This window comes from Talpa occidentalis, unplaced genomic scaffold (genome assembly GCF_014898055.3).
Source record: "Talpa occidentalis isolate TD23 unplaced genomic scaffold, MPIMG_talOcc4v2.1 talOcc4.8, whole genome shotgun sequence".
Classification (NCBI taxonomy): Eukaryota; Metazoa; Chordata; class Mammalia; order Eulipotyphla; family Talpidae; genus Talpa; species Talpa occidentalis.
Window position 1 is genome coordinate 43,704,718 of NW_023605194.1, and position 17,480 is coordinate 43,722,197.

A 17,480-nucleotide genomic window follows, 5' to 3' on the forward strand; every position below is an offset into this window, starting at 1 on the left:
GAGTAGGTCCTAGTACATGGTGCCTTGATGATTCCAAATGGTCACAGTAACATTTAAAAATCTGTTAAAATTTCAGTTGTCTTTTCTTACCTGTGTACATGCTCGCTATCTCCATGTTCAAAGAGTGGAGGAAATGCATGTGTGTCCTGCCTCTTCTCACAGGGGGTTTGTCACCCTTTAGAATTTAGTTCAGCTGCTTGCCTTGCAACATCAGCCCTCTGAGGAGCTGAAAAATACGACTTCGTAGCTTATCGGTCTTTCTTTCATTGTTAGGGTGGGTGTGGTGGTCTCCTGTGGTTTCTAGATCCTAAGTGGTGACTTGGGCTTCCAAGTTCCAGGCTGACCATGCCTGCAGGGGTGGGAGGCCACAAGGAGCCTGAAAAAGGGGCAAAACTGACAGGTGGACTCTTGGGGAGCCCTGACTCTACTGCGCCACTACTATGGCTCAGCCAACAGTCCCTGCTACTGGTTCCCCTATGCCCACTCGAGGAATAACCCAGTGACCACGGGAGGCATTTTTGTCATCATCGCCCCCTGCATTTTCTGGTTGTGCTGTTTTCAATGTTATCAAGGCAAATGCTTTCACTCCCATTTTTCAGGTGAGCAGATAAATTCAGGGTTCCTCAGAATTTTAGGTCCCAAGGCTCTTTAGAGCTTTCTCAGCCACCCACATTGGACTCTGTGGGGGCCTCAAGGTGAGTAAAAACTCCTTGAGACTATTTTCTGAGTCTCTCTTCCTAAATTCAAGCACTGCAATCCTGCTTTGAGATGTTGAGCTTCTGCCTAAGAAGTTCATTGAACAAAAGTTTTCAATGGTATAAAATTTTAAATTACTGATCCAACCCAACATGGCAGCTCCTTGTCCTGGCAAGTCCATCAGAGGTCACTACTGGAACAATATGTGAAGGATTCTTAAGTGTATCTGGACTCAGTGGGGGTGGGGAAGGGGTGTGAGTGCAGTGATGGATTTGCTATGCCTGCCATGGGCATATGTTGGGAACACATCAGCAAGCATTTCCTTGAGTTAATCCTGCCCCATGCAATGTGCCAAGGTGCTAGGGCACTTGGAGGGATTCACTCTGCCCATACTTCCCACAACAAGGAAAGCTCTGGTCCAAGGGCGGGTGTCCACCAGGGTGCCCACAGGCCTTCTTGTTGCAGGCCATCCTTTGGCACATGGGACCACAGAACTTGTTGCCTGGACAGTCCCAAGTGCAGTTTCAGGGCCTGGCCTAACATCTTCCTGGCCAGCCCCCTCTGATTGGACTGGGTCATCCTACATATACCTTTAGGCCCAAGTGGCAGCTGTTTAAAAGGAGTAGTTCCCAAGGGGAGACTGTTTGCCGATGGATAAAAATGGAGCTTGAACTTGAGGTTTTGACTACCCCCACACAAGCATTGAGGTCCCTTAAGAGGGTCTCTGTGCCCTTGTCCTGGTTCTATAAATGTTATGGAAAGGTCCATGATACACTCATTGAAAGAGTGTGGTGATGGATTAGTGATGTCTGACTTGGCAAGGAGTGAGGTGTGGATCCTCCAGGAGTTTTACATCTTCCAAGACATTTCACAGGGGCCCACCCTGCCTAATAAGCTGCATTACAATCCTCCCATCTCCTGCTAGGGACTCATGTTCTGCTTTGACTTTTTCAGGGAAAGAGCTCTCATCATCTTCCCTTGCATGTTTGAATAGCTCTACTAATTAGAACACTCTTCCCTATAGAGACCCCAAAACTACCTCCAGGCACTTCCACCCTTTGGACCAAATTCTGGATGGTGGCAGGACCAAGTAAGGGGGCTGAGTCTTCTTGTGCCTCCAGTCCCACCCTATACACCCCCACCCCAATCATCTTGCTACAGCCTAGCCCAGCACATTAGAATTCTGGCTTTGTTGTCCCTCTCCTCCAAAACAGAGAAAAGAAAAACACAACACACTGTTTTCTGATCCAACACAAAGCACCAAGGGCAATATTAATAAATACATAAAAATGTAAAGATTTGGATCTCGAAGGCACAAAAGTTGACACCACACACACAGGCAGGCTGGGCCTCACGGGAATGATTTAGTGTGAACCCAGCATCCCAGGAAGGGGTGGGCAGCAGGTAGAGAAGGCACCTGGGAGCTTCGTCTCTGGCTTCTATTCTCCATAGGGTGAATATACTCCTATTTCTCTAGCCTGGCTCAGAATAGCCGTTTTGCCCTGGGGAAGGAAGAACTGGAAAGCACCTCTATCACCTGCTGGGAAACCCTCAGTATGACTCAGAGTGAGACCCCGGGAGTGGGGGTGGGGAGTAACCTGGGAACAAGGGCAGCTTCCTGAGAGCCTAGGGAAGTCACCTGCCTTGGAGGTAACACCAAGCACAGCGGAGGCCTTACAGTGTGGGTAAGAGACTCACATCCTGCCCTGGGTCACTTGGCCTGGATGGCCTTTGTTATCTACAAGGCCTGGCTATTAATGAGCTCTGGTCTTCAGCCATGAGGCCAGAATCCTCCCACCCCCACCCTACAATCCAAGCATGACAGACCTTTGGCCCCGCCATGTGGATGAAGAAGACCCCTTAAGCCATGTGGACGAAGACCCCTGACTCCAGCAGCAGTGGTCTTTGTAGAAGGGTAATGATGGGAAAGGCAAAGCCAACTCACATCATCTGTTTCCCACCGTCCCCTTCCAGGCTGGACTCCCATTCATGCCCTGAAATGATGACGAAAGTTGCCCTTCCTGGTCTAGCCAGGAGTTTAGCACCATTGGGAAGGTCCAGATTGAGGAAGCCACACATTCCAGAGTGTCACGAGCCCCTTCTCAGGTGGGCTAGGATGAGATTGGGGGGGTCTGCCTTGTGACCTGGAGGCACCAGAAGTAACAGAAAGTGCCATCTGCAGGGGCAGAGCTGAACCTGGACACAGCCCCCCAACCAGCAAAGGCAAGCTGGACTCTGCTCCTTGCCTTTGTGTGGAGGAGCTGTGTGGAACTGTCTCTATGAAGAATGGGGATAACTTGGCTCGACCTATGCCAGCCCTGCAGCCAGGTCCTCACAACTACATTCTCCCCTAGCCCCTTCCTCTCAGAATGCCCTGTGAATGCTCCCCTCCCCTTCCCAGGTCCTGCTTTGCCTCTCTGAGCAGAAAGCCCAACAGATGGGGCCTCCACAGGAATCCTCACAAGTTCTGGCCAAGGCAGGTAGCTGATGGGTCCAGTGTGGGGCTTTAGCTCTGCCCAGGGTTCAGTGGCTATGAAGAGGGGGCATTCGCTGGCCCTCCCCTGGAAGGAGAGATAGACAGGGGTCTCGGAGAGGTTCGACTCCTGGGCTGCCTGCTGAGGTATCTCTTGTTGGGGCTTTCCCTGATCTTTTTTTTTTGCCTTAAACCCCTTCTTTATAGGGTAAAAAGTGTCACAGCCCCAAACTAGAACACCAAGTAGGCAAATAATTTAAAAGGAAGACTGTGCTTGTCCTGCCCCGCTGTGTGTTCTCTGAGTTGGGGTCTCTGGGGCAGCAGAGTGTAAACATGACTGGTGGACTAGGCTAGGAGGCTCATGTGACTGGGGAGGTGGTGGGCATGCCGGTGCCCAAGTGCTCTGGGTCTTCCCTGAGCTGCTCCTTATTGTCAGAAGTTGGTATAGGTGACCCTGTCCAACTCCAAGGTTGCCCCCCAGAGGTGCTTGGGGATGTGCCCCAGAATGCTCCAGGGCCCTGTTTCTGGGGAGTAAAGGGGTGCTGAGTCACTGGGGTGCTTGTGTCCAGAGGTTCTGGGAGCTGTGTGGGTCGGCTATGCTGATGGCCGTCTGATCCTGTTGGTCTCCCAGAGGACTCCACAGTATCTGGAGGGACCGTAGGTCCTGGCATGGAGGTCCCAGGAGTGGATAAGGGTGGTAGTGAGGACAGTCTAGGGTCCGGGCTCACATCCATGCCCAAGGCCTTCTTGGTACAAGACTCACAGCACAGCCGGTGGTAGCCAGGGATGGAACAGTAACGATCGAGCACTTCCATCTGACAGACGAGGGACCTGTCCCCCACGCAGGGCTCCGCTGCACACACGACACAAGGACCAATGCTGGGAGAAGCCCATCAGCAAGGATACAGGCCCCCACCTCCCACTCAACCCACCAGCTACAGGCCTGCTATCTCCTGCTGGAGGGCTTTATTCCAGGGGGCTACAGGCTACCTGACAGGAGAACCAGCCCCAGTAAGAGCCCTTGTGATTTGGTAGAGAGAGGACCCCTTAGAGCTATGGCTCTCCAAGCAGGTATCACCTGAAACTTGTTGAAAATGCCAATTCGCAGACCCCACAGACTTAATAAATCAGAAATGCTAGGGGTGGGGAGGCCAAGGATGGTAGCTCTGTGCTTTAATAAAGCCTTCAAGGTGATTCCAGGGCATGCAAAAATATGAGAGCCACAGCCCTACATTAGTCCTCAGACTTGGCAGCAAACTGGAATGACCTGGAAGCTTCCAAAAGCTTCTACCTTCCTCCTACAACAGAGAGATTGGACAAGTCGGGAGTAGCCTGGGCACTGGTATAGTCTAGCCTGCGGCAAGGTGGGAACCCTGCCAGATAGAAGTGGGAGACTTTGCTCTCTCCCACTTCACCCAGAGGAGTTTGATCCACTTCAGGCAGAGCCAGCAAATGCCCAGGTAACTCATCCATGAGACAAACAGATTCAAAATCCTGTCTCCAGTCAGCACACATTTGAAACAATAAACCCTCCAGCAAGGCATTTGGATTCAGGCAGATTCAGCTTCCAATCAGTCTCTATCACTTAAAAGCAACAAGGCCTTAGGCATGTCACTTAAACTTTCCAACTCTAGTTTCTTCTGTAAAGGGGGGTAACCCTGACATTTATCAATGAATAATAACATTGTCATTATAAATAACATTTATAAAGTTCCTGGCACTGAGTGGTGCTCATTATAGTAGTTTTGCTTACTTTAAAATATAATCTAAAATGCGCTTCTGTTTTGTGATAACTCCAAGTAAGTCTCTCCAGGCAATGTGCAGGCAGAAGCTCTGCTTGTTACTAAGTTCTATGTGCACAACAGCAAGGGAATGAGCGAGGGAGGAAGGAGACAGGAAAGCAGGAGGGGAGGAGGAGGCAGTTAGGAATAGGAGGAAGCCTAGAAAAACTGGAAGTCACTGGCCGCTAGATGGTGCCAGAATCCTAGAATCGGAGTCCCACCCTGTGCACTGGGGAGGAAACGGGAAGGAAACCAGGGACTTGCACAGCCTGAGCTTCAGCACAGGAGCAGGGCAGCAGGAGCCAGAAGAGCCTTTGAGGATACTTAGTCACGCCCCTTTATTTTACAGATGAGTTTGCTGAGCTCAGAGAGGTTCAGGGATTTGCACAAGGTCACATGATTTTTCTGCTACTCATCTTGTCAGACACTGGTCCTTCAGAAGGTGAGGAAGGAAAAGAGAGAAGGAATGGAGGGAGGGGACATAGAACATAAAGCCTGGTACATAGCAGGTGCTCAGCCAATATTTATTAATGGAAAAAGAAAAGGAAGGGGGGAAGTAAAGAAGAAAAATTAGGATAGATGGATGGGAGAGGAATGGATTGATAAATAGGTGGGTGGATGGATGGACAAGTGGGCAGGTGGACGGGTAGACGGATGGATGGATAGAGAGGTGGATGGGTGGATAGATGAGTGGCTGGAAGGGTGGATGGATGGATAGATGGACAGACAGACTGATGGACTCCTGATCGTGAGGCAGAGAGCAATTAGTATTTTTATTGTTAGTTGACAGCTTGGCAGGATGCCTTATTTGATTCTCTCAACAGCCCTGTGAAGGCAGCTCAGATCTACAAATGTTATTCAAAAATCTTAGAACTAGATATGATTCCGAATCCAGAACTTTTGGGCTAGAGCAGTAACAATATGCATACCCATGTATTCATATTGTTACATGACATCCCAGTAGGAATGGGGACTTCTCTTTGCAACTACATATAGCAATGTTTCTGTGAAGGAAACTTGTTAGTTAGGTCAGATTTTGCTGCCAAATGAGTTTCCATCAAACTTAGGGAAATTTGCAGCTTTCTGCATTTTGGAGTCACAGCGAAGGAATGAGCATGATCCCACCTCACACCTGAGGAATCTGAGGTCCCAGGAGGCCAAGCTCTCAGGTCAGACTGGAAGCTGGTCTGCTCCACTGCATGGCCCTTGCTTGTGAGGCCGTCCCGGCCAGAAGGTTGGGGAGGCGGTGGAGGCCTGAGATATACTTACTTGATGGTATCTTGTGAATAAGATGTGGGGGCCCAGACCGTGACACCTCTTGCCCCTCTGCGGTCACAAGTTCCCAGATGTCAGCCTTCATGGTGGCGTTCTGGAGATTTCCTATGGGTGGGGAGAAGCAGCTCTAGTATTTGGGATTTCTAGGGGGCCAGGAGTAAGTGGGGCTGGGTCTCAGGTCTAGGCCAGAGAACGGGGGCCTCCCCCGCTCCTATCCTGCTCACCTTCACAGGCGGGCAGGCTGCAGACCTGGACGGAGTCTGGCTTGTCCCCTGCGCAGGTGGCCCGGCACACCACCTGCCGCTGCTGGATGCCCTCTCCACAGGTGGCTGAGCACTGTCATGGGTGGGCCATGGCCAGGTAAGGGCCAGGTCAGGCCCATTGGTCACGGAGGGTAAGGGGAGAGAAAGAAGAGGGGTCACTGAGCTCCACAGGCAGTCAATGGCCAGGGAAGAAAGGGTGCAGAGAAGGGTGCCAAATCCCCATGACCTGAGGGACATGCAAGGACTCAACAGCCCTAGAACACAGCATCAAACTGGCTGGTGCTCCTGTGCCAGGCAGTAAACAGTACTTTTCCACCACCTAAATGGTTCGCCCTGGCTTGGAAGGTGTCCTCCGGCGCTCCATCCCAGCACTGCAACGGATCCACTATGCGTCACCTGTGCCTGGGTCCTTAAATTTTTTGTGTATCATAAAACTTGTTGCCATGCACCACCCCACATAACTTCAGGGGGCCTCAGGGCCTGGATTATGGGGCAGGATCATCCTACAGCTCATCCCTCTGTTCTCAGCTCAAATGTCACCTCCTCAGAGAAGCCCTCCTTGACCACCCCAGACTCAAGATTGCAGTACTATTTACTGCCCACCCAGTTTTAACTACAATCTGAAATGGTTTTATTATTCATTTACTTGTCCCTTAGGTCTCTCTTAAGTCTCCCTTGTTGGCCTCTGAGCTCCATGTGACACGAACCAGGTCTGTCTGGTAGATGTGGATTCCTGGCATTCTTAGCTCTACAGTGTTCCTGGCACATAATTGGTGATAAGAAAATATTTATTAAGTGCAAGGATGTGCCTTAAGTTGCTTATCTGTAACAAAAGGATATTAGCCCATACCTCATAGCGTGGCATAAGGGTTACAGAGGATAGGGAATAATGGAGGTAAAGGTTTGGCCTGGAGCCAGGGCCCAGGCTATGTAAGAGCTGTTTGGCAGAGTTTTGAGAAAAACCAGATCAGATATAGAAAGAAAAAATCAACCAGAAAGACTGCCTGTAGAAACACCAGATCTCACAGAACTTCTTACACCCAGACCCCCAGAGAATGGGTGCCCAGTTGGCACAGCCCCTCCCACACTCTTCAGACAACTCACCTGGGACCAGGCTCCCGTCCGCCACTGGGCTGGACAGGGCACCCGAAGGCAGGGCCTCCGGGCCTCTGGCCGATCTCCAGGGCAGGTCTTGGCTGGCATGGCCTTATGGGTACCATTCGCAAGGGGCAGCAGGCACTGCACCCCCCGAGTCTGCACCCCCAGCTTGCCACAGCTCCGACTGCAGGCACTCCACTCTTCTGTCACCCAGCTGGAAACAGAGAGGGTGGGAAGTGGAGGGTGGGTGGGATCCCCAGAACCACTATAGGAAGGCACCAGAGTGGGTTGGGACCAGGTAACCTGGCTCTGCAGCTGCTGGGCTGTGTGACCTCAGGAAAGTCACTACTCTCTCCTCTGTCTCCCTATCCAAAAAATGGGTATAATGCATATTTAAATCCTGCTGCCCTGCATGTCCTTGAGCAAGCTATTAACCCCTCTAAGCCTAAGCTACCCTGTCTTCACATCAGGATTCTCTAGACATTTCATAAATATTTGTGTCTACCTTGTGCAGGCACTGTCCTAGGTACTGAGCTACAGCAGTGCACAGAACAGATGAAAATCACAAACTGTATATTAGAACTCTCTCCCCAGGGATCTTGGCACAATTGTGAATATATTGTACAATTTCCCAGCCTAGAAAACCAAACTTAAGACTTAAGTCTGGCAGTTATACAAAATCTGATGCCTGCAGGTAAAGCCAGTGCTTTCACCCCCACTAATGACCAAGGAGCCAAAAAAATTTAACAATGGGTACCCAGCCTTTGCATTTCTGCAGTGTTTCTTTAGAAAAGAGGAAATTAAATCCTGCATGGCCTTCCTCTAATATCAACATATCTTTAGGTCAAGACAACTTGGAATTAGAAGTCCCTCCTATCAAGAATAATTACATTTTTAATGTCAATGACTCACTGTTCCTACTTATAAACTAAATTCCAATTTGTATTTATTGGAATAGCTCTCATGGAGTAAAATCTGTGGGACTGCTTCCTGAGTTTTAAGCCTCACTTATTACCTAATAAACTCTTTGTCTAACTATTATTGAGACGTCACTATCAGTCAACACAATGAAAGCCTGTGATTACATACAGCACTTGGCCTGCAGTAGAGATGCAATAAATGCAGGCACTAAGACTGTCTCCATCACTATCCACACAGCTGTAGCACTATCAGCTGAGAGTCTTCAAGTGTCTTTAAGTCACAAAGCAACCTCCAACAGCATCTTGCGCATATGCCCATTGGATGAATTAGACATAGCAACACTTCCCTAGTGGGGTGGGGAAGGCAGCCCCGACTCCCATTCCTCTCTTAGTTTCCTGAGGCATCTTCTAGTAAATCAGGGCTTTTCCAGCCAACCCCTTTCTTTATGAAACAAAACCAAAAAGCCCTCAAACTTCATTTGGCAATTTTAGGGGTAAGGAAACAAGCTGAGGGGACCTGCCTGGACACCCAAGCAGAGTGGGTCCCCCATGCTCCAGGTTCACAGACATGTGTAAGGGAATAACTATGTAAAGCAAAACATAACAGAAAATCATGGAAGACTTGGGGGTTGGGGATCATGGCCAGGCACAAAGAGGCTGAGCTGGTCACCAGCTCCCACGCTGGTCCTGATCATACAACTGGCCTTGGGGTCCCCCAGCCTGAGGAGATAGGAGCTGCTGACGGCCAGCTGCTCTGGGAAGGGCCTCCGTGAAGGTGGAAACGGACCCTGCTCTCTATAGTGTCCTACTGGTCCTGCCAGGGGGTGATTAAAGCCTGGTGGGGCAGAAGAAGTCTGGGAGCCGGCTCTGACAGACTCAGAAGCCTGACCTGGAACCCTCCACAAGTCACAACTCATGCCATTCCTCGAAGTACCCTACAAATCACCCTGAGAACATGGCCTTATTCTCACAAGCACCTGTATCTTCCTGCCAAGGAATCCCAGCTAGGGGCTCATCAGGGCTGGAGCTCCACAGACCAGGCTGTGGCCCTGGGCCCCAGATGGGTGGGCTGCGAGGAGCTGGTGCACAGAGCCTCAAGCAGTGAAATTTACTTCACCTCCATGGAACCCCTTCCCTCAAACATTGGGGGAAGTTGTGTGCCCAAATTGGGCCTTGGTTTCCTCATCTGTAAAAGAATGCAGAGAGAGACATAACAAAGGAAGCATCTTCCTCCTGGGAGTCCTGCCTGCAATGGCCAGCGCCTCTGAGCAGCAGTGCTGGAGGAAGCAGGCTCAGCTGCACTTCTCCACTTGGGACCAGGACTGAGAGAGGGTCTGTGACACCTAGGGGCATGGAACCAGGCTCCTAATCCTCCCTTAGGAGCACTCACGCAGGCTGGGGGCACGGGTGCTGGTTGCAGCGCCTGCGGATGGGCTTGGGCCTCTTCGTGTGGTCACACAGGTGCCGCTGCACCATGTGGTGGTCTCGGCGGCGCCGGCAGCCATATTTGGTGAACTGGATACCTGTGGAGAGGGCAAGCTGCATGGGGTTCTGCCGCTGCCCAGCCTGGGGCCTCCAGGAAGGTAAACTCTAGAGACCCTAGAGGGTAATCCCACCTCCTTGTACCTTTGCCCCCTTCCTGCCCAAGGCATTGTTTCCTTGATCAGTCCATCTCATGAGCCCTGGTGTAGTATCCACATGGCCGGTGAGACCTTCTGGGGCATACCACCCTCCTGGGGCATACCGCCCTCATCCTAAAGGCCCTACACCCCAGAGATTTTTAAAGAGAATCTGAGGTATGAGCTGGGGTTATGTTAAGTGGAGACATTTTCCCCCCAGCCATTCCTGCTCCTCTCCTGCTGAGAGGCCCTAGGCTGCCCACACAGGCAGCTGGGTGGTGAGGACTGCTGGCGGGGGCAGTTGGTACCTCCTCCGCAGGCCTTGGTGCAGGGGGCCCAGCTCTTGAGTGCCCACTCATAGGTGTCCGTCTCCTCCAGGAGCACATTGTTGCTCCCAATAAGAGGCAGCAGGTCCTCATGGATGACATACTTGTAGGCCAAGCTATTGCGGGGGCCACCCTCAGCCGGAGGGAGCACCTGCAGGGAGATGGAGGAGGTGGCACAGGACTGGAGAACAGAGAAACAAGGCGAGCAGAGGTGGAGGGGTGAAAGGGAAGGATACAGGCCAGAAGCAGAGCCTGTGAGAGCCAGGAGGAGGGCAGCACTGAGTGTGGCCCAGGAGACCATTCAAACTAGCAGCCACTCAGCAAACTGAAGCTAAGCACCCAGTGTGTGCCAGGCCTAAGTTCTAACAAAGGAACTGTATCCTTTGGTCTGCCCCAGTGAGCAGAGCATCCATACTGCCTGTGACTAAAAGATGGTCTATTAAACACACTGGACACTAGAGGCTTATCAGCCTTATGATTGCAAATATTTTCTCCCAGGCTGTCTTCTCACTTTCTTAACAATGTCCTGTGATGTACAAAAATTTTCAATTTCCATGACGCTCAATTTAACTATTTTTTAATTTGTTGCTCATGCTTTTGGTGTCATATCTAAGAATTCAAGGTCATGAGATGTAGCCTTCTGTTTTCTCTAACAGTTCTATGGTTTTAGTTCTTATAATAATATTATATAATATTATTTAGTTCTTATAATAATATAAACTTATATATAAGTTTTCGATTTGAGTTAATTTTATATGTAATGTGAGGCAGGGGTCAGCTTCATTCATTTACATGTAGATATCCAGTTGTCCTAGCATTATTAATCTAAGAGACTATTCTCACTCCCACTGAATGAATTCAAAACCCTCATTGAAAACCAAGAGATGTTTGGGTGACTGATAAATATAGGGGGAATAGAAAATATGCATAGGATCTAATTAAAATGCCTCAGACCCTAAGTAGGCCTCAGACCCTGTCCTTCAGGACTCCCCAAGTGGTGAGGGCATCATCAGGAACAGAACCTGCCCCCAGTCCCTCCATGGGCCAGCGCCAAGGGCACTGCAGCCAGGGCCCCTCCTGGTCTGGTCTTTTGGGTTAGCAGTCATTGCTCCATGAGCCCTGGTCTATGGTTTAGGAAGAGAAAGGTGTGGGTAGTGGTGGATCCCAGGCATGACGGTGGTCCTCAAGGACCAGCAGTACCAGATGGCATCCCTAGGTCAGTTGCCCTGGAAGTCACAGGAAACCAGCCCTGGACTTACTTGTTGGCAATGCCACAATGCCGCAGATGCCAGGAACCACCGGGAACCAGCCCAGGTTTCTCCCACTCCTCCCAGCCCCATTTCTGACCCTTCGTTAAGGAGAACAGACACTGTGTGGTGTTTCTGATCTGATAGTGAGACAAACATTTATTTTCCTCTTTTCACTTGTCATCCTGCCAGCATCTGAGCAGAGAGCTACCTTGACCTTATCCAGGACCCTGATGATACTAGAAAGAGAGGATTTCCACCAGGCCCAAGCCAGTATGGCAGCAGACTGTGAACTAGGGGGACAGGCTAGAGCAGCAAGGGGGTAGGCAGGGGCTGCCACAAAGAGTGGGGCTCACCAGGACAGCGATGGCTTCAGGCAGGGGCCCGTTGGTCTTGAGGTTCTCCTTGGCGTCCTGCACCGAGTACTCCCACTCCAAGCCCATTGAGGTGAAGGTCCGACTCATGGTTTCCTTGCCTTTGGGGTTGAGGATGAAGCTGCCTGTGACCTGATTCTTCACCGCTGGCCAGGGGGAGAAGACACACAGATTTCTGTTCCCCTTCACAGGAGCATACATCAGATTCCTCAGGGGTTTCAAGGCCTTCCCAGGAGGCCCCTCATCAGACAGGTTACTCCTTCCCAGCAGACAGGTCACCACACTGCCCTCCCCCCACATTCTGCCTCTGGATCCTGGTGCACCTATCCCACCACCCTCACTGTCTTCTCGTTTGACTAATTGCCACCCCTAGTTAAGGTTCAGCACAATTCTCCCTTCTTCCATGAAACCTTTGACTGCTCAGTCCTCGGGGATTATGCCCCCTTTAGAATTTCTAGAGCAAAGCATGAAGTTTAAGGGTACAGGCTGTAGAGTCAGATAGATTGTGGGGAAGTTACACAGCCTCCCTAAGCTGCCTCAGTTTCGCCATCGGCAAAATGGGAATGATAGTTGTACCTATCATTATAATAGGGCTGCACTCCCATGAATATAAAAGCAATGCCCCATTCCCACCCCACCATGGGACTCTTAGGAGAATTATAGGTGTTCATCCCAGTAAAGACCTAGGCACAGTGCATGACTCGCAAGAGGCACTTAATAAATGGTAGGTGTGTGGCACTTCCTTAAGGGGTTCAAGAGTGTGGGAGAACCAGCCACTGCCCAACATGAAGGCAGCTGCCTGTCCCGCCTACTCCCAAACCATGCTCAGGTTTTAAATTGAGATACAATTCACAATTCAGTCTTGAAAGTGTGCAATTTAGTGATTTTTTTTAGTATGTTCACAAGGTTGTACAATCACTGCCATTATCTGATTCCACAACATTTGCAACACCCCTCAAAGAAATCTGAGACCCACTGACAATCGGTGCCCATTCCCTGCCACCCAATCCCGCCATCACTTCCTTGACAACCAGTAAGCTACGCTCTGTCTCTATGGACTTGCTTATTCTGGAGATGTTCATTTTTTTGACTGACTGCTGATTTAGTTTCAGCAATACCAGAACAAAATGAACAAACAAAAAATCTCTCCTATTACATAATGTTCTTAATTTGAATTTTATTGATTTATTTGGGGGCACTAATTTTATTTTGTCATGTCATTTAAATCAAAGCTTATTTATAACCAGTTGTGCCAAAAATTGTGTCAGAACCTGATCGTTCAAAAATGAAGAACATTTTTTCCCCTCTCATCCCTCGTGTGCCCTTGTTCCTTTCCTGCCTGCTCCCTCTGAACCTCCATGGTATTTATTAATGTCCACAAGTTTTTATAAGTATTTTACTTTATCAAATCATCTGCTGTGTAAATACCCAGTATTTGTTTTTATCAATCTGACTTGCTTTACTGCACATAATTTTCTCAGACTCTCTCCATTTTCTGAGGCATCATTTGGTTACATTTCCCCATTCCTTATAGCTGAGTAATATTCCACATCAACTTGATCCAAATGTTGACTGACGGACATTTAGGCTGCTTCCATGTCTTAGCTGTTGTAAATAATGCTGCTGTGAATATTGTAGAACATTTAGTTCCGGGGGGAAGGGGTGCTAACTTTTCACCGGTCCTAGGTTGATAGTTGTATACCGTTGTAAGTATAGGGGCAGCCATCTAGTCTAGTAACTATGTGCTTAAGTATTATTATAATGACAATAATTTAAGAGTCCATGCAGTAGACTCTTGTGCCATGTGAAAATGACACAAATGCCTCCTATTCCTGTATGCACACACCTTTGTAATGTGATTTCACCACTTTTCCTGTCAAGAGATAGGGTGTTTCCACCCTGTGGGCTTGGACATGAGACACACATAACCCACTGGACGTTAGAAAGCAAGATGAGAGGCAAGGCTTGAAAAGTGCTTGCACACCCTTCTCTCTCCTGAGACACCACATGAATAATCCTGGGCTGCCTGCTGGGGACATGGCCCTGTGACCCCAGCTGACAGCAGGACCAACCAGACCCCAAGAGACCCACCAGCGAACTGCATTTGCATGAGGGAGTCCAGGCAGACAAGTGGAAAATGCACCCAGCTAAGGGCACCCCAAATTGATGACCCACAGAAAAATGAAATAAACAGTGGTTCGCTGACATTTTTCAAAGTTGTGAAACCCCCCTGCATTAGAATATATTCCTCTGCCCCTAGGTCCCATGAACCTAAGATAGGTCCCTTTTCCAGCATTCCAGTACTCACCAATGTGGTGGGGGGTCTTCTCCAGCAACTCAATCTGAATGTGCCTGGCACCTGCAGGGATCTGTACCAGTTTGAGAGCTCCTGTCACAGAGGAGTATCCAGAAAAGCAGTGAGCATCCTAGTTGGTGGGCCCATACCCAGCGTCCCCCATGACCCCCTGAGTATCCAGGAATCTCAATTTCCTTATCTATAAAATAAGGATGGGCACTTCTCTATAAGGCACTGCTGATAAGAGCAAATAAGATACACCAGCTTAAAGTGCCCATGAACTAAAGCTGTGTGCGTGTGTGTTAGTTGTTATTTCCCACCTTCTCGATCCGATTCCTCTCTCTTGATTTTTTTCCCCTTTTCTTCTTACATCATAAGCTAATGTAGAGATTTAGATGAAATAGGATGTGAAGATTCAGTATAGCTACTCTGAGTCTCCAGGGCCCTCCCAGCCTGAGGCTTAGAAACAACCCTCTCTCAGAGCCCTAGCTGTCCTCCCACAAGGAAAGGGCAGGCAAAGCTGTAACATCATCAAAGAAGAAATGGATCTAACTCATACTAAAGTGTAAAGGACTAATATCTTACCCTGTTCAAGAGTAGGTTCGGCCAGACTAGAGGTAGGGAAGGAAATCAAGGAACTCAAAGATACCAAGAGTTCAAAATAAGAAGCAATACAGATTTTAAAAAAATAAGTGAGAGAGGAAAAGAAAATTACATCTAGTCTGAGACTGGACCCCTCACTCCCTTAACAATCCCAGAGCCAAAGAGATGACTGAACTCCCATCCCAATATATTCCTGGAGTTTCTAAATTCCAGGCCCAAACTCTAGCAATTGCATGCCTCAAAGGTAAGGTGACCAAATGGGAAGCATAGGAAGGTCTGGAGATAGGCTTCTCCCCCACCCTAAACTGTGGCCTGGCTCCAGGAAAGAGGGGGCCATTTGAAGGACAGCTCAGGTACTAGGAACTCTGGCTGAGCCAGAACCCCAGCTGTTCCTGGTCATCCCCCCAGTCCCAGCCTGCTCACCTGCCTGCTTGGAGGCCTTCCCCAGCGTCCCCTTCACAGTCCTGCAGTGGGAGTTGTCGCCTCCACAGACCCCGCATTTATCATCTGCCTTCATGGACCCTACCTCCTTGTCACAGCCGACAGGCTAAGACCAGAGGTGAGGTCAGCAGGAGGCAGCACCCAGGCCCCCCATCACCCTAGGGCCAGTGGCCCTTGGCTCCCTCCCTGGTCCCCGGGCCCCAGATAAAAGGGACCTTGAACCAAGAAGCATACTGGATGGGGGCTCAGCCACAAACCACCAAGGGACACAGGCAAAGTCTTAAACCCAACCCAGACTTCTCCCCACAAATGGGACTAGCATTAAGCCCTTTCCAGCATCCCTGGGTTAGGCTGAGGACCAAAGGGGTATCATGGGTAGGAAGGGGGAGGGGATATTTGTTTCAAAGGGAGCAGCAGGAGGGACAGGCAATGTAGCCCTCCACTGTCCTGGGGCTGGTGGCAAGTGGGCAGCCCCGAGGGGCCACTCACCACACACTCTCCACGGGCACAGACGCTGTAGGGGTCCCGGTAGCTGCAGCGTGTCCCATCGTGGACCACCTGGTTCATGAAGACTATGTCCCCTGTATTTTCTGACTGGCAGATGAGCTCGCACTTCTGGGCATCTATGAGAAGAGAGGCCCTGTAAGCCCCCTGCAGGGCTCAGAGAATGTGAGGTGTCCCAGGATGATATCTGCCTGGTCCAAGCAGGAAGCACTGGGAAGTGGGTGGAGCACCTGGTATGTGTCACTTATTTATTAGCCACGTAACTTGGGTGAATAATCTGACCTCTCCCACCTTCACTTCCTTATTTATCATCCCTGACCAGTAAAACCCTACATCAGTGGCAAGTGTTAAAATAATAAACACAACAATAAGCCAACATTAGTCTGAGACACCTTTACCCACTCTTGATGTACAAACTGAAATGGCTTTTATGAGTTAACTCTTTTAAACCTTGCAATATCCCCAAAGGAGATTCTAGCATCACTAGGCAAGAATCCAAAGACCAGAGGCATTAAGGAATCTGCTCAGGTAACAGCACATGGAAGAGGCAGCCAGTCTCACTTGAGCCTGCTGTGACTCTCCACACACTTCACCAGACACACAGACGGTGGTTGAATCTTGAAGAAGATGTAAACACCGGAAGGCTGTGAAAGGCAAATGGAACAGTGGTCTCTTTGGGTTTGTAAAACAGAACAGCAGCCAAGGAGCCAGCAGCCTTTCTTGTTCTAACAATTAAGAGTTCCCGTCTCTCTCTCTGTGTTATTGATGTCCTAAAAAGGAGGTTCCAGAGAACATTATAAACACTTGCTGCATTTCTTAGAAAAAGGGAGGTTGGGGCTTAGCTGACTTCCTGGAATTTGTCTAAAAGTCTTGGGAAAGCCCAAAAGGAGTCGGCTCCATCAGCTTGCAGCCCCTCCTCACCCCATGCTGAGGTGCTTGTTTGGGCTCTGAATGGATTTGCAAGACTTTCAAAGCAAGTCACTTCCTCAGCAAGTCACTCCTGATCCTGGTCCAAGGGCTCCCAACTTGCCCAACACTCAGGACTCAGGTCTGGAGCCACAACTCCCAGTACCACTTTGGATTTCATGCCCAGGAGCCAGGCTCCTGGTGGGACCCGGGGTAGGGGTTGGGGGCCCAACCCCACTGAAGAGAGGAAGGGCCCTGACCCTTTTGCTCCTGGCAGTTGGGTCTCTGGGCAGTCACAGAGCCAGGGACAGTGGCAAGCAAATGGTGAGTTCCCCAGATTGGAAGAAATCTAGAAGGCAGACACTCCTGCAAGGATGTTCCAGAGAAGTCTTTACACCGGCAGGAATGGATAGGCCTCTGAGGTTCCTCCAACTTGCTGATTGTTGTTCTAAAGAGGAAGAGATGAGGGTCCTTCCATGGACATCCTGGGACCAGGGCCACAAAGAAACAGCCTGGGGTCAGGAGTGGAAAGGCTTTTCTCATCAGAACAGCTGTCAGAGCCCAAGAGCTGTGTGGTAGGGCATGAGCATGGGTCTGTGGAAGGACCACCGAGAGGCTGTCAGGGATGGGCGCTCAGAAGACTGTGAAGGGTCCTTCC

General features: G+C 49.9%; 1 protein-coding gene across 2 annotated transcripts in view; it reads right to left on the reverse strand.

Annotated features, from left to right (window-relative positions):
* Positions 1 to 1,934: 1,934 nt before the first annotated feature.
* The window catches only part of ADAMTS14 (ADAM metallopeptidase with thrombospondin type 1 motif 14), a 71,305-nt gene continuing 55,759 nt past the window's right edge, over positions 1,935 to 17,480 (reverse strand). For both annotated transcript variants that reach the window (XM_037495698.2, XM_037495697.2), the window contains exons 13-22: positions 15,902 to 16,035; positions 15,395 to 15,518; positions 14,381 to 14,461; positions 12,055 to 12,218; positions 10,434 to 10,602; positions 9,897 to 10,029; positions 7,593 to 7,800; positions 6,450 to 6,561; positions 6,220 to 6,330; positions 1,935 to 4,022 (exon numbers count right to left, since the gene is read on the reverse strand). In XM_037495698.2, coding sequence (XP_037351595.1) covers positions 3,529 to 4,022; positions 6,220 to 6,330; positions 6,450 to 6,561; positions 7,593 to 7,800; positions 9,897 to 10,029; positions 10,434 to 10,602; positions 12,055 to 12,218; positions 14,381 to 14,461; positions 15,395 to 15,518; positions 15,902 to 16,035 — 1,730 coding nt within the window. In that variant the 3' untranslated portion in view covers positions 1,935 to 3,528. The remainder of the gene's footprint in view (positions 4,023 to 6,219; positions 6,331 to 6,449; positions 6,562 to 7,592; positions 7,801 to 9,896; positions 10,030 to 10,433; positions 10,603 to 12,054; positions 12,219 to 14,380; positions 14,462 to 15,394; positions 15,519 to 15,901; positions 16,036 to 17,480) is intronic.